The sequence below is a fragment of the Macaca nemestrina genome, chromosome 14, assembly GCF_043159975.1.
Source record: "Macaca nemestrina isolate mMacNem1 chromosome 14, mMacNem.hap1, whole genome shotgun sequence".
In the NCBI taxonomy this organism is placed as follows: domain Eukaryota; kingdom Metazoa; phylum Chordata; class Mammalia; order Primates; family Cercopithecidae; genus Macaca; species Macaca nemestrina.
This window is the reverse complement of record NC_092138.1, coordinates 24,909,766-24,926,544: the sequence shown is the minus strand read 5'-3', so window position 1 is coordinate 24,926,544 and position 16,779 is coordinate 24,909,766. Positions and strand designations below refer to the sequence as shown.

At 38.5% G+C, this 16,779-nt stretch overlaps 1 protein-coding gene across 2 annotated transcripts in view; it reads right to left on the bottom strand.

The window, feature by feature from the left end:
* The window catches only part of LOC105498675 (aldehyde dehydrogenase 1 family member A1), a 179,813-nt gene extending 163,303 nt beyond the window's left edge, over positions 1 to 16,510 (bottom strand). Inside the window, exon 1 of one of the 2 annotated variants that reach the window (XM_011770932.2) lies at positions 16,376 to 16,510. In XM_011770932.2, the coding sequence (XP_011769234.1) occupies positions 16,376 to 16,495 (120 nt within the window). In that variant the 5' untranslated portion in view covers positions 16,496 to 16,510. The remainder of the gene's footprint in view (positions 1 to 16,375) is intronic. The other variant, XM_011770934.3, reaches the window with a different exon arrangement.
* Between the last annotated feature and the right edge of the window lie 269 nt (positions 16,511 to 16,779).

The following is a 16,779-nucleotide window of genomic DNA, read 5'->3' as shown; positions in this document are numbered from 1 at the left end:
CTTTATTAAACATAATTTTCTCTTTTCCAGACAATATAGTGCCATTCATTTTTATAAGGTACTGCACTGGAGTGTAATCATTTGATGATCTCTTGATTACATCCTCCATCCCTGCCCCAATACCTGGTTCCATTCATTATTTTAAGGCTGATCTCTACCACCTTGCAAGCTCCGCAAATGCAGGGACCAAGTCTGTTTTGTTTCCCATTGTATCCCCAGTATCTAGCACTATTTGAGGCATGTAGTACACATTTAATTGGATTGAATTGGCTACAAGGAGGCCGAACATTCAATCCATTCACATTGGATTGAATGTTCCATGAATGGTGGAATGAATTAATGATTGAGGGAGTGGATCTAGTGAGAGAACAGGAAAAGCTTTAGCAAAAAGGAAGTGTCTAAGAATGTCTGGTAAAGATAGTATTTCTGGTATCTCTGCTCACATTTTAATTTCTACTGTGTTGCTTGCAACTCCTCGGCCTAAAAGTCTGTTCAGTCTTCTCACACTTTTTTAATCTACAAGATCCAAGATCCAAGTCTCATCAAAGAAATCCTTAATTTTTTAAAATGCTTTTTGTTATTATTATTTTAAAGATGGGATCTCACTTTGTCACCTAGGCTGGAGTGCAGTGGCACAATTGTAGCTCACTGCAGCCTCAAAGTCTTGGACTCAAGTGATCCTACTGCCTCAGCCTCCCAAGAAGCTGAGACTACAGGTGTGTGCCACTACACCCAGCTATTTTTATTTTTATTTTTTTTTAGAGGCAGTGTCTCGCTACGTTGCCCAAGCGGATCTCAAACTCCTGGCCTCAAGTGATGCCCTCACCGCAGCCTCCTGGGGATTACAAGTGCACACTACTGCTCCAGGATCTGTCTCTCTTCCTTTCATTTTTATGGCACATTTTAATGGAAATTAGCTCTCATGTGTCTTTCCAGAACCATAATCAAAGTATGTCCTTAGTATTTAGGAAACTTTCCAAAGCCAGCATCTCAAGTGCGTTCCAAAATGTCACTGAACTTCTCCCTCTCTTCCCACTTCATCTTGCCAACACCAATCCATGGGTAGCTGACAGTGTCATCAGCTCCACTAGAAACGTTGTTGTCTGATGGCATCTGCCATGTCTTCTGTCTATTCTGAAGGAGAGAAGGATCCCTGTTCTCTCCCTGGAGAGTTTGTATCTAAGCACGGGTATTGGGATTTACCTGTTTTTCAAGGGTGTAACTGAGATTTAGCTGTAATTTTGAAGAAAATTTACTTGCAGGTTTGGGGCTATTGGAAAGGATGACTCCAGAAAAACGAAAAAGTTCTGTAGCCTACTGCTTAAGCACAGACTCTTCCCAGACTGCATCCTGGAACCGTTCCTTGCATTCTTTTCTCCCTGTTAATAGGTCCCCCGACCCACTCCCCACCCTGACCAATACAATCCCCACTAGAGCTGTTCACTCCAACTGATGAACACTTTGAGGTTGGTAAAATAAAGAAACAAAGGAGCCTTCTTTCAGCCCCAGAGAACTGTCTCTTCTGGCCCTTGTCCTGGGCAGAACTCTGAATCTTCACTTCCTGACCTAGGATTATCTAGGACTCACAGAGGGAAAGTCTGATCCTATAACCTCAACAGATATTCATATTATTAGTTTCCAAAATGTGGGATATTCATTTTTATTTGTCATCATCTTGTTATGCCAAAATTAGATAAGCAAGCATTCATCTTGATTTGTTCTGGTTCTCTCAAGCTATTGCTATTTCCTTTCACTGCCAGAGATCAAGTCCCTAACAGTATACTCTGTGTGTCAGGCAATACAGTGGATATTTCTGAATTACTAATTTTAACACAAACCATGGAACAGGCATTAGTACTAATTTTTTTTGAGACAGAATCTCATTCTGTTGTCTAGGCTGGAGTGAGGTGGTGCCATTTCAGCTCATGGCAACCTCCACCTCCCGGGTTCAAGTGATTCTCCTGCCTCAGCCTCCTGAGTAGCTGGGACTACAGGCATGTGCCACCACACCTGGGTAATTTTTGTGTTTTTAGTACAGACAGGGCTTCACCATGTTGGCCAAGCTGGTCTCAAACTCCTGAGCTCAAGTGATCCACCCACCTCAGGCTCCCAAGGTGTTGGGATTACAGGCATGAGCCACCACGCCTGGCCTAGTACTAACTTTTTGCAGAAAAAGAGGCTCAGAAAGATGAATATGCCCAAGATACTCTTCAGTTAAGGCTTACTGCAGAGTTAAAATCTACATCAAACTCAACTCAATACTTATGTAGTTTCCATAATGGCAATGGTTTCAACACTATATGCCTTAATTTAAAAGAAATTCTGGCAACATATCAAAATATAAAGTTGTGTTTGTAGTACGTTCCAAAGTTATACCATTCAGGAAATCAATTTCAGGTAGGTTAAAGACCTTCATAAGAAAAGTCAAGCCTTAAATGTTTAGAAGAATAAAGAAAACTTTCTTAAACAAGATACTGAAAATGTAATCCATAAGAAAATAATTCATTTTCTACATTGAAATTTTAAATTTCCACTCAAAAAAAGACATAATACACAAAAGCAAAAGAAGCTACAGAGTGAAAAACGATATTTGGAACACATAGAGCAGACAGAAGAGTAGTATCCAGAATTAAGAAGACTTCACTCAATTTAATAAGGAAAAAGTCACCAATCTCCATCCCAATAAATGGAAAAGGCTTATAAATAGGTGAAAATAGGAAGGGCCAACAAGCATGAAAAGGTACCTACCACAGTAATAATCAGTGACATACACATTAAAGCAACCTACAATACCATTTTGCACACAGCAGGTTGGCAAACAATCTACAATTTACAAATAGGGCAATACAAATAGTGCTAAGTATTTGGAGACATGAGAACTTGCATTTACTCTGATTGGGTATGTAAATATGAAGAAACATTTGAAAAGTTTTAATAAACTTGAAGATGACTTGCTTGGAATTTAGCAATTCCTTTAGAGAAATCCTCACAGATGTGCAAAAGAAGGCATGCATTATCCATTCCAGCTTTTTATAAAAGTGAAAAACTAGAAACAACCCAATGCTCATAAGTAAGATGCTGGATATACATAATTATGTTGTAGTCATATAATGGAATTATGTAGTGTAAACAAGCATGCTAGTGTTACATAAATCAACATGAATACATTGCTGAAACATTCAGTAAAAAAGTACATTGCAGAAGTACATATGGAGCAAGATATTATAATATTTACTTTTTTTTTTTTTTTTTTTGAGATGAAGTGTTGCTCTTGTCACCCAGGCTGGACTGCAGTGGCACCATCTTGGCTCACTGCAACCTCTGCCTTCCGGGTTCAAGCAATCCTCCTGCCTCAGCCTCCTGAGTAGCTTGGATTACAAATGCCTGCCACCATGCCCAGCTATTTTTTGTACTTTTAGTAGAGATGGGGTTTTGCCACGTTTTCCAGGCTAGTCTCCAATTCCTGACCTCAGGTGATCCGCCTGCCTCAGCCTCCCAAAGTGCTGGGATTACAGGCGTGAGTCACCATGCCCGGCCTACATAAATTTTTTTAACACCTGAAAAATCATGCTGTATTTTGTGTGGACATATTCAAGTGTTTACACTATGGGAATAAACGCTTAAATGAGGATGATAAACACAAAATCCACTATTCTGTGGAGAAAGGATTTAAGACGGAGAGGGTATCACAGAGTTTCAATGATATAGTATGTAATTTCATAGAACTTGATGATGAGTTGAAGGCTGTTCATCACATTTTTTATTCTATTTTTCTCTATGTTTGAAATATCTCAAACTAAAATTTAAAACTAAAGTGTGATACATGCATGCAGATGGTTAATATTTCCTGCTATTTAATGATTGTTGTGGAAGTTTATTTTTTGGAATGAAGGGATAATATATTACAAATAGCAAGTATAAAATACTGCATGTACATTTTCATTGATTTTGTTAAAAATATAGGAAAGGAGAAAGATGTAGCAATGTGTTGTAAATAGAATGCTGACAAAACTATGATTTTTTCCAAAAAACATAATACTATAAATACAGTTCTATATTTAGAGCATAAGCCTAATATAGAGCATATGGTGTTTATTTAAGATTATACGTTCCCTTCACATCTGTGAACTCATGTATATGGTAAAGAAATGTTTAAGGGTGGCAAGTATCTGTCATAAAGTTAGTGGAGCTGGTCTAGAGGGAGAATGAATCTTCAGACTCTCAGACTAGGCAACCAAACTGTTAGTTGAAACTGCAGGATATAGAAGTTTTGCATTAATTAAATTAAAACAAAAGCTGGCAACTGAGAATACAGGAAGACAAAAAAACTGCAAATATGAAATCTTAGATGTTTGAAATTATTTATTGATCCGTCAAGAAACTCTGCATACCTCCAAAACACTTTTATTTTGTGTTAATGAGTGTTTTCAGGCCCCTAGTCTAAGCCAGGCACTTTAGGTGCCAAGTGTAAAAAAGATGACTAATGTAATCCTAGCACTTTGGGAGGCCGAGGCGGGTGGGTCACGTGGTCAGGAAATCGAGACCATCCTGGCTAATATGGTGAAACCCCGTCTCTACTAAAAATATAAAAAATTAGCTGGGCGTACTGGCGGGGAAGCTGAGGCAGGAGAATGGCGTGAATTCGGGAAGCAGAGCTTGCAGTGAGCCGAGATGGCACCACTGCACTCCAGCCTGGGTGACAGAGCGAGACTCCATCTCAAAAAAAAAAAAAAAAAAAGATTACTGAAATATTATCGCTAAGTTGCAAAACTCCTTAGAGTAGACATAAATAATGATAATACAATTATATATGTATATATGCATTTATATACACAGATACATGTACCTAATGTGTATATATAGTCATACAGTTACATACACATACTTTAGTTGTTCTTTCTAAGACTGGTCATAAATATTCAAGCTTCCTCCTACCCTCCTTACACATATAAATGGGGTATGCATTTGAAAATTGCTTCACAATAACCTCTTTTTGTAAAACAGACCTTGACATTGGTACAGTAGGGCTGGGCTCCCGGCTGAACTCCACCCTTAAGCCTGGAACCTCAGCCCTAAGTGAAAACAGCTAACCCCATTTTTCCCACCCAAATGTTGCCTTTTTGGCCTGCCCCACCCCTATCCTATACCCATAAAATACTTCAGCTGGCAGAGCAACACAAGCAGTTGAGTATCAAGGATACAAGCAGCTGAGTGGCGAACAGAGAAGCAACTGAGCGTCAGAGACAACAGATAAACGTGGCTAGCTTCAGACAGTGCAGCTTCGGAGATGGGCCCAGCTGGATATGGCTGGGTTTAAGGGAAATATCACCTTCCCATTCCCTTTCTAGCCTCCCTTTCCACTGAGAGCCACCTACCGCTCAATAAAGTCTTCTGCGTTCATCACCTTTCAGTTTGTGTGACCTGATTTCTTCCTGGATGCCGGACAAGAACCTGAGTGCTAAGAGGACAGAAGCTGCCACTCTGACCTTCCACTGAGCTGGTTGGCACTTGGCAGTCGCCGGACTGCAGCTCTGAAAGAGCATTGGTTGCAACATGATTTGACACCATTGTGGGGCCCACACAGATCCTGCCTCCTCCAGAGAGGAGCAACTGACTGGTGCTAGAGTTCATTCACTCCGGTTCCCTCACTCCCTCGCTCGCATGCTTCCTCCCGCAAGGAGTAGCCAGTGGCAGCCTGAGGGAAATGAGCCACTTCAGTTCCTACTGGCGAAGGGGGTCAAGGGAATTATACCGTCTCAACATGATAGATGGTTTTTCTTTGATAAGCATATTTGTATAGCTCTACCAATTTACCTCTTTGCACAGATGGTCACTTTTCTAGAGTCTTCATTCCTTGACTCCTCCATGCCAACTTCACCTAGCTTACACTATTTCCTAGCATTCCATACTTGCAGTCCTCATTGGGCCTCAGTGTGCCTCTTACCGTTCTGCCTGGCATTTTGACTTTTGTCTATCTGTTTAGCATTGCTAAAGGCTTTTGCCATCTCAGAGTAGGTGAAAACAGGGTAGTTTAGAAATCCAGCAGATTAGGAAGAGAGTTTAACACATGTGAAAGGCAGAATGTCACCTATTGTCTTAGCAGTACTTAGCTAAGTGACTTAAGTGTAAAGTCATTGAACATGTACTGGATAATTCATGACCATTTAAAATATGTGTTGATTGGCAATCTACTTCAATAGGCCTTTGTGGGTCATAGAATAATATTGCTTGTAAAAGCTTCCAAGGGTAAAATTGCCATGGGCAGTGAAATGATTTAGAAGATGGTATCTCTTGATTTAACAATTGATATGGTTTGAATGTGTGTTTCCTCGCAATCTCATGTTGAAATGTCATTCTCAATGCTGGAGGTGGAGCCTGGTGGGAGGTGTTTGGGTCATGGGAGCAGATCTCTCATGAATGGCTTGGTGCCATTCCCTTGGTGATGATGAGAGCTGGTTGTTGAAAGGAGCTTGCAAGAGAGGGGATTAAGATAGTGGATAGGAGCAGGGCTAGCTTGCAGCTCCCTCTCAGACGGACACACCAGTGTGTGGAGATTCATATCACAGACTTGCTCCAAAAACTACTGCAGGAACATACCAGCAAAGCTGAGAGAAACCACAGACCTTTTGAAGGAACTGGATCACTGCTGGAGGCTGCATGAGACACTGAAAAACTGTGAATTGGCTTGCTTTCTCAACAGAGAGGCTGGTAGTCTGGAGCAAGTTCTCAGCCCTGGTAACTGGCTGCCTGAAAATAGACTCAGTGCTGTTGGGGGGCACAGTAGGAGTGAGACTGGCCTTTAGGACAGTGGGTGGTGTGGGAACAGAGTGAGGCCTGTGACTACTGGCTTTTTCCGACTTCCCCCGTAACCTATATGACTCAGCAGAGGCAGCCATAATTCCCATGAGAATATAACTCCATTGGCCTGGGAACCACACCCCCATTCCCCACGGCAGCCACAGCAAGCCCTGCCCAAGGAAAGGCTGAGCTCAGACATGCCTATTTCTTCCCCTACCTGGTAGTCTTTCTCTAGAGATCCTGGAAGCTGAAGACAAAAGTCATAATCTGGAGCTCTATGGCTCTGCCCACTGCCTGAGAAAACTGAATACTCAACCAGGTGTCCCTAGGGAAGGTCTGCATCCTCCCTATAGGACCATAGCTGATACACTCTTGAAAGCGCCACCTCCTAGCTGGAGGCCAACCAACACAAAACCAGTGCACTAAACAAAAACACAACACAAACTCAGAGAGTCCACTTCACTCCCCTGCTACCTCCACCAGAGCAGGCACTGGTATCCAGGGCTGCAAGACCTGAAGACAGATCACATCACAGGACTATTTGCAGATACTCTCCAGTAACAGCCTGGAGCCCAGTAGCTCAACTGAGTGACTAGAACCAGAAGAGCAAAAACAATCACTGTAGTTTGGCTCCTAGGAAGCCACATCCCTTGGGGAAGGGGGAGAACACCACGTAGAGGGAGCATCCTGTGGGACAAAAGAAACTGAACAGCAGTCCTTGAATCCCAGATCTTCCCTCTGACATAGTCTATCCCAGACTATGAGAAGGAACCAGAAAAACAATTCTGGTAATATGAAAAACAAGGTTCTTTGATATTCCCAAAAGATCATACCAGCTCACCAGCAATGGATCCCAACCAAGATGAAATCTCTGAATTGCCAGAGGAAGAATCAAGGAGGCACCAGAGAAAGGTGAAGTCGAACTTAAAGAAATAAACAGCATGATACAGGATATGAAAGGAAAAGTCTTCACTGAAATAGAGAGTATAAATAAAAACAACTACAACTTCTGGTCAAGGAGGCACTTAGAGAAATGCAAAATGCACTGGAAAAGCCTCAGAAGTAGAATCAAACAAGCAGAAGAAAGAACCTCAGAGCTCGAACATAAGGCTTTTGAATTAACCCAATCCATCAAAGACAAAGAAAAAAGAATTTTAAATAATGAACAAAGCCTCCAGGAATTTTAGGACTGTGTTAAATATCCCAAACCTAAGAATAATTTGTATTCCTGAGGAAGATGAGATATCTAAAAGTTTGGAAAACACATTTGAGAGGATAACCAAAGAAAACTTCCCCAGCCTTGCTAGAGATCTAAACATCCAAATATAAGAAGCTCCAAGAACACCTGGGAAATTAATCACAAAAAGATCATTGCTTAGGCACATAGTCATCAGGCTATCTAAAGTCAAGAGAAAGGAAAGAATCTTAAGAGCTGTGAGGCAAAAGTATCAGGTAACCTATAAAGAAAAATCTGTCAGATTAACAGCAGATTTCTCAGCAGAAACCCTAAAAGCTAGAAGGGATAGTGGTCCTGTTTTTAGCCTCCTTAAACAAAACAATTATCAGTCAAGAATTTTGTATCCAGTGAAACTAAACTTCATAAATGAAGGAAAGATACAGTCTTTTCTAGAAAAACAAATACTGAGAGAATGTGCCACTACAAGAACTGCTAAAAGGAGCTCTAAATCTTGAAACAAATCCTCAAAGTACATCAAAATAGAACCTCCTCAAGGCGTACATCTCATAGGACCTATATAACAATAATGCAGTGAAAAAGTTGGGGGTGGTTAGGGATAACAGACTACATGTGGGGTACAGTGTACATTGCTTAGGTGATGAGTGCACCAAAATGTCAGAAATCACCACTAAAGAACTTATTCATGTAACCAAACACCACCTGTCCCCCAAAAACCTGTTGAGATAGAAAATAAATAAATGAAAAATAAATAATAATAATAAATAAATAAAAATACACATTAAAAAATAAAAAAAAAAATAGAGGAGCTTGCCACCTCCTCCTTGCTCTCTCTTGCTGTCTCTCGCCATGTGATGTACCAGCTTCCCTTTTGCCGTCCGCCATGATTGTAAGCTTCCTGAAACCCTCACCAGGAGCAGAGGCAGATGCCATGCTTTCTGTACACCCTGCAGAACTGTGAGCCAATTAAATCTCTTTTATTTACAAATTACCCAGTCTTTGATATTCCTTTATAGCAATGCAAACAGACTAATACAGCAATATTCTTATTTTACATAATAGAATCGAGTGTATGAAAACTATTATTTGAAGCAGATGTAATATTAGCCTTTGGCTTTGAGATAAGAACCAAAGATGTTGTTTTTTCCAGGCTATTGGACAACATATATATGAAATCCGTTATCCTATAAAGAGAAAGTTGCTGTTTGCATTTTAGTTATAAATTTTTACAAATGATTCCCTCTATTTAAGGAAAATTAACTTGCTCACTTCTCCTACTTATTGCTTCCAGCTCTGTACTACACACATAAAACTGTGTTGGGAATCTTTTTATTAAAAAATAACATACATACAGAAGAGCATACAAAACATAACTATATAGCTTGATGAATTTTTACAAACTGAGAACTATCAGCATCCCAGAACCCTCTGGCCTCTGATTCCCCTTACAGTCTCTGGTTTCTGTGCTCCAAAGACAGCCATTATCCTGAACTCCAATGCCCATAGTTTAGCTTGTTTTTTAATTGCATATAAAGGGAAGTAAACAACACATGCTCTTTGTGCCTGACTTCTTTGTGCCACACTGCATTTGAAGATTCATCCATGTTGTGTTTGCAAGACCTGTTTTGTTGCATAGTTGCACTTCATTTCTTCTCATTGTTGTAGAGTGTCCCATTAGGTGAATAAAGCAATTTATGAGTTTGTTCTGCTACTAGTAATCACTTGGACAGTTTCTAGTTTGGTTCTATTATGAATAGCGTTGCTTAGGCATTCTTGTGCACATTCTTTGGTGAACATTCTTTGGTACACATTTCTGTTGACCATATAAAACTAAGGCTGGAACCGCTGAGTCACGAACACTCATTTGTTTAATTTTTGAACTGCCAGCTAGTTTTTCAGTGTTGTTGTACCAATTTACACTCCTACCAGTGCCATAAAACAGCTCTCTGGTTGTTCCACACCTTCTTCAACGTTTGATATTTTCTGTCTTTCCCATTTGAGCCACTTTGATGGAAAACATTTCCTTATTAAAGACACAGATCATGAAAAACATCCCTGACCTGCTACCTTAAGTGAACTTAATTTTGGCAATGTTAGCTAGTTTATTCTTTCTTAATGAAATGCATCTGGGACAGATTGAGTGCATTCATCCACTGAAGTCCTTCAAAAGTTAATGATCTCCCATTCTTCCCCATCTCCTACCAAATACAAATGATATTAGCTCACAGTTACCATGGCCCCTGAGAAAGCTGTTTTACCAGTACTTCCTTTTTATAGTTTCTTTCAGTAGAGATGCTGTGGGATTTTCTCCATTAATCAGATCAAACTCTACATCTGAAACACATTTCCATGATCACAATGTCTACATTTTGTTTATCATTTAAGAGTCATCTAAGAGTAATAACTTATGTTTATCGTGGTATGCCTCTTTTATGTTTTTGAGAATCCTATTTTTCATTGCCATGATTGGACTGAAAAACAGGATGTTTTTTCCTATTGACTCACATTTCTAAAATTCCTTCTTGGTCAAAAGTGCAAGTCTGTTGACCCTTTCAACTTTTGTTTGAAAGGGACATTTTTGAGTTCTTATTAATGATTTTTCATCGCCTTTGTGTTTCTTTTGCTCTGTTTTATTCTGTATCTTTTCGAATGAGAACCATTCTGCTGCTTATTTACTTAGTTTTAAAATAAAGAATTAGAGTGATTTTTCATGCTTTTCTAGAAATACCATTTCATTAGAAAGATATTTCTGGACAATAAAAGCTTAAGTGTTAACTGTAAAATAGTTTTATTGATAAAATTCGTAATTTCTCTTTCTGTTGCTTTTACAGTTTGATAATCCTATGAATTCTACAGAAGGAATTCACATGTAATGATCCTTTAATAACTAGTGCCCTAGAAAAATAAACCTTTTCTACACTTAATTTAATTTTTAACACTTTAAATATCTTTAAATTTGTTTCTTCATTTTGTTTCTGCTATCTTTTGCCTTGCAGAAATATGTAATTTTAAAATAGCCAAATATATCTAGCTTTTCCTTTATGGTTTCTGTGGTTTCTGTTAAACTTGGGAATATCTTTCCCATCTCAAATTTATACGAATAGCCTTCTAAATTTTCTTTCAATGTTTTTCTTAGAGCAAGGATTCAGTTTTCTTCTACATGGATAATCAAACATACAAGCATCGTTTATTAAATTAGACACTCTCACTAAGTTTGATTAAAATCCTATAACTACTAAATCTTTCTATGGATGCTCAGGCATATGTGACTAATATATTTACCTATTCCTGTGCTAATATTATACACTTACCTTTGATTACAGTTACTTCACAGTTATTTTAGTACCTGGAAGTCTCCTACTTTGCCTTCTTATTATTATTCAGTATTCATAAATTTCTTGACTATTTCTAGAGATATATTTTTCCACATACATTCTAGAATCACTTTATATTGTTCAACAGAAAAGCTTTTCAAGATTATAATTTAAGTTGCATAACCTTTCTATATTAATTTTAGAAGTAATGACATTTCTATAATAGTCACATCATTAGGAATATTTTATGTACTTCATTTGGATTTTATAAATTAACTTTTATATAAATCTCATGCTACTCTTGCTATATTTAAGTCTAAGAATTTTCATGTTTAGTCCCTATTATAGATGAATCTTTCTTTTTTTTCTTTTGCTTCAACCTTGCTATTGACAGAGAAAAAGTTACTGATTTGCTTAAGGTATACAAGTTAATTCTAAGGCTTTTCAAGAGCTGCTGGAAAGAGATGGAGACATTCTTTATCCCTGGAACAGAGATTTTGGCAAACAGCTTGTCATAAGGAGTCTGAGACTCACTCAACATGAAGGAAAGTAGAATCTAAAGGTGGAGACATGGCAGGTTCTGGAGCTATTATTTGAACTCCTAGAATAAGCCATATTTGAAACCATTACCAGTTATCCTTTACAATATTCCCTGTGTTCATTTAATTTACATAGGTTTAGGCTGGGAACAGTGGCTCACACTTGTAATCCCAGCACTTGGGGAAGCTGAAGTGGGTAGATCACCTGAGGTCAGGAGTTCAAGACCAGCCTGGCAAACATGGTGAAACTCCATCTCTACTTAAAAAAAAGAAAGAAAAAAAAAATTAGCTGGGTGCGGTGGTGCATGCCTGTAATTCCAGCTACTCGGGAGGCTGAGACAGGAGACTCACTTGAACCTGAAGGCAGAGAATGCAGTGAGCCACGATCATGCCATTGCACTCCAGCCTGGGCAATGAGAGCAAAACTCCATCTCAAAAAAAAAAAAAAAAAAAGTAGGTTTAAATAGGTTTTATTTCTCATTGTTCACCAAATAAGATGGTATGGAAATTTCAATTTGGCTTCCCCGGATAATTCTTATGCCAGGAATCTTCAGAAAAAAATACCAGGACCAATACACTCTATTACTATCATGAGAATATTTTGAAAAATAATTTAATGGTATAGAGTTGACCATAAGAGAGTTGCTTCAATGTTATCAGAGATGTATCGGATAAAGCTGAAATTGCTTCATTAAAGAGCTGAATTTTAATAGTTACTGATACAATAAAAGTATAGAAGGCTCTAAATGCAAAACTATAAAAATGAAATAAAGTAATTGTGTGAAAGGAAGGTGAAGAACATTTACTCTATTGCTTGTGAAATATAAATATATCAAATTTATATTCTATATCAAATTTACATATTATGGATTTGATATATTTATATTTCTTTCCCCATGGAGAACTTAGAAATTCACTAGACAATCATTACTTTATTCAAGGCAATTTTATGAATTAAACAAGATGCTAATTATACTATCAATAGTATAACTGTGATTTTTTACTCAAAGAAAATATAACTTGAACCCACAGTGATGTGAAGTTTCTTCCATATAGATCTTTGTTTATCCTGCTGACTTGTTTCTTCATTATTGGCTTCTTAAGAAATCATTGCTCAACTCTGATTTTGTTTGTGTTTCAGCTTTAAAGTCACATTGAGGCCAAAGAACATCTTTCAAGTATTTGATTATATTTGCGATTATACGTAGGGAACTTCTTTTCTTCCTGTTGAAAAATGGTTGGGACTCAAATAAAAGTAGGACTGACCATGTATCACTCAGGGTGCTGTAACATAACTTCTGCATCATTGGTCAATTCATTTATTCAATCTTTCATTTCACTCCATGCCCGTATGGCGTGACTATGATGCAGACATGTTTATATACACAGCACAAACATCACTGGAAAAAACAGACAAAATTCTTGCTTTCATGGGACTTAGATTCTGAGAAGGAAAGATATCAAATAAACTCTAAACAAATATAAATACACTACAGATATAAAAATTATGTAAAGTGGTGGTAAGTGCTGTGAAGTAATGTGAAGTAGAGTAAGGGGGATAGAGAATGATCATGGAGAGGGGGACGGATGCCCTTTCATATGAGAGTCAGGAAAATCTCTGATAAGGTCACATTTATTCATGAAGTTGTAGTGAAGGAGAAATCAAACTGAATATCTAAGGGACATACCTTCCAGGCAAGTAAGGACCCTGAAACAAGAATATTCTAAGTATATTCAAAGAATAGCAAGAAGGTCTGAAGGGGAGGATATGATATTCATTTTAAAAGTTTGCTCTGTTTGCATATGAGAATAGTCTGTAGAAAGGCAAGTGTAAAAGGTTATTACACGCTTGCAAGATGTTTACTGAGAAATGACATTCAGTTTAGTTTGGTGTCATGAATCAGGGTTTAGAGAAGAGAATGAACCTGGATGGACAAATTGAAGATACTCAGAATGACTCTGCAGATTTGGCTTGAGTAACTAGAACTGCATGAAGATCAGGGGTGTGTGTGTGTGTGTGTGTGTGTGTGGGCGTGGGTGTTTGCGTGTGTGTGTGTGAGAGAGTGTTGAAAAGGGTTAGATTAAAATAAATCAAAGTCCAGTTTCAGACAGAAATTTAAGATGGCAACTTGACAATAGATGTGAGCCAAAAAAGTGTATAGTCAGGTGGATCCAGGAGATGTTGGGACTAAAGATATAATCTGAGGAATTTCAAGCATATAGTTGGTATTAAATACTTGGAATTGGATGAAGTCACCTACACAATGGGTACAGATGGAGAAGAGTTTATGAAAATAAAGAGAAATCAGCAAAGGGGACAGCACATAATTTTTTTTTCCAAAAAGAAAGCAAGTCATTAGTTATATCAAAAGCTATTAATAGCTTAAGCAAGATGATTATGAAGAAATAACACTGAATTTTTCAGTGTAGAAGTCATTAATGACCTTGACAAGATCAGTGTATGAAAAACATTTTGTGTTTCAGTGAGCAACTATACATAGTCTGACAACTTTTAGGGTATCAGATTCTACTCCTGCTCACTGTCTTTGAGCTATTTTGCAAATCTTTGTAAGTAGTAGGTAACTGATAAACAAATTCTGACTTGTCTGGTAGTAATGTTAATTGACTTTCTGTGTCCAGTTTGGTAGTGATCTAAATGAATGTGGAAAAATTAGTTTTGTCTGCATTTCCAATTAATTTCAACATTCCTGTGCTCTAGATAAATTAGTGCTGTTTGACTTTTCCTTTGAATCGGTTATAACATCTCCCTGGCTCCCTCATATTATGTAAGTAAAATTATATAACACATGTTCATTTTCATATCTGCATGACGGTCATGATTTCACCTTTTTCTGAAAATTATCTTTTAACATTAGCATTGGTGTGGTGGTGTGGGCAAAAGACTGGCTCAGATGTACTTGACAGAAAATGGAAAATGGAGTCAAGATGGTTAATTTGATATTCGGAAAAACCTTTTTTGGTAAAGCACATTGAAAAATCTCAACACACTTTAGCAATTTTTTGAATTATGGTAGGAAAGTAAAAGTAAGGGAATCTAGAAGCTTGATATAAGAAGGCAATCCAGGCCTGGTGCGGTCCCTCAAGCCTGCAATCCCAGCATTTTGGGAGGCTGAGGTGGAAGGATCACTTGAGGCTAGGAGTTTGAGATCAGTCTGGCCAACATGGCAAAACCCTGTCTCTACTAAAAATACAATTATTAGCCAGGTGTGGTGGTGCACGCCTATAATCTCAGCTACTTGGGAGGATGAGGCACAAGAATTGCTTGAACCAGGAGGCGGAGTTTGCAGTGAGCCAAGATTGCGCCACTGCATTCCAGCCTGGGCGATAGAATGACACTCTTTCACAAAAATAAATAAATAAAATAAAATAAAATAAGAGGGCAATCCAGAGGGGTGAGTAAGTACTGGATCTGCTAACGTGGAGGGTCATGAGCTCTTGGGACAGGAAACAAAGCTTGAGACTAGAGCTCTGGTAGGATCCCCAGCATAATGCTGGGAGTGGCAAAATCTCAAGGCAAAAACCTGACTTTGCTTTAAAATGGAGATGTCCGAAATATTTGCTCTCCGGAACTTAGCTCTAGATAAGCCAGAATAAAAGATGAACAATTATTGGCTGAGAATTTCTAACCACAAGGTGGCACACACCTTGTTTATTGAAGAACTGAGATACAGCAGGTGTGGTCAGAACACTGAACCAGAAGAATTGTGGTATGACTTTAGTTAGGTCTTGGCTGTCAACTCCTTGCTACCCTAACATAAAAGGTGGTGAACAATAACTTCTCTATTTCGCTGGATAATTCAGCCACGAGGCTCTCTCTTGATTCACATCACAAAAGCCCAAACATTATTCTTCTGTTGCCATGCACACTTGTAGGTACAAGGATATTAAAATCTACGCATCCCACCCCTCCCTAATTCTCATCTTGCAAAAATTGGCCTGTTATATAATAAAGATATTTCCTTGAGTTTTTATTAAGTAGTATGTTTACCCAGAAAAGAACATTATTTTAAAAAGGTGTTCTTACACAATTCTCCCCACTTCTTGCATTTTTTATTTTCTTTGAAACAAAAATGTTATTTGCCTTTTTTTGGCACGGACAGTTAGTTACGTTTTTAGGGAAAAATCTCAGAATAAGAAACTAAACTTGAACTAAAATAAATATAAGTCTTAGTAAAAAATCTGAGAAATCAAATGTATTTATTTAAAGTAAGTTTAGATCTTTTTTTAAGCTCAAATCCCGTGATAATTCAATCTCAATTTATTTTGGTGCTCTCTCACTCACATCCATCTTATGAAAACCAAAGCATTTGGGGGTCTTTTACCCATCCGGTTACCACTGAGATGCCTTGTCTGAACTTACAAGGGCTACTAAAATCTGAGAGCCTTGGGTTTCAGTGTCATCTGGAAGCCCAGTAAATTTTGCAAAGGCTGTGAAACAGCCTAATCTCCAGCCCCTCAGGCATACTAGGCAGCCACACCCCTCCCACCTAACCCCAAACTCCGCTCACCTCCTGCAATGCTGTGAAGGAGCAAGTTGTAGGTTCCCTGGGAGTCTGCAGATCTCTCTTCCCATCCTGGTCGTCTGCGCCATTCCTCCCCTCCCACCTTCTCTTTTCCACAAGGCACATGTCTCCCTTTCCCCTATCTGGCATAATTCCCTCAAGGAGTGCCAGGAAGGCAGATCATCTGCTGGATAATTAGCCTTTCTGTCCTACAGCACAAACCTCCTGTGAGGTTAAAAGCATGAAGGAGCTGGCTGCCTTCTTGAAGTGGACATGAATGGAAAAAAGATCCATGAAGTACAAAACACAAATTCTGTCTTGATTAGTTATGCTGATTCACAGCTTGCAGCCTCTCCTCACAACCTGAAATACCTGGTAAAGGAGGGCATGCTCCATCAAAACATACTGTC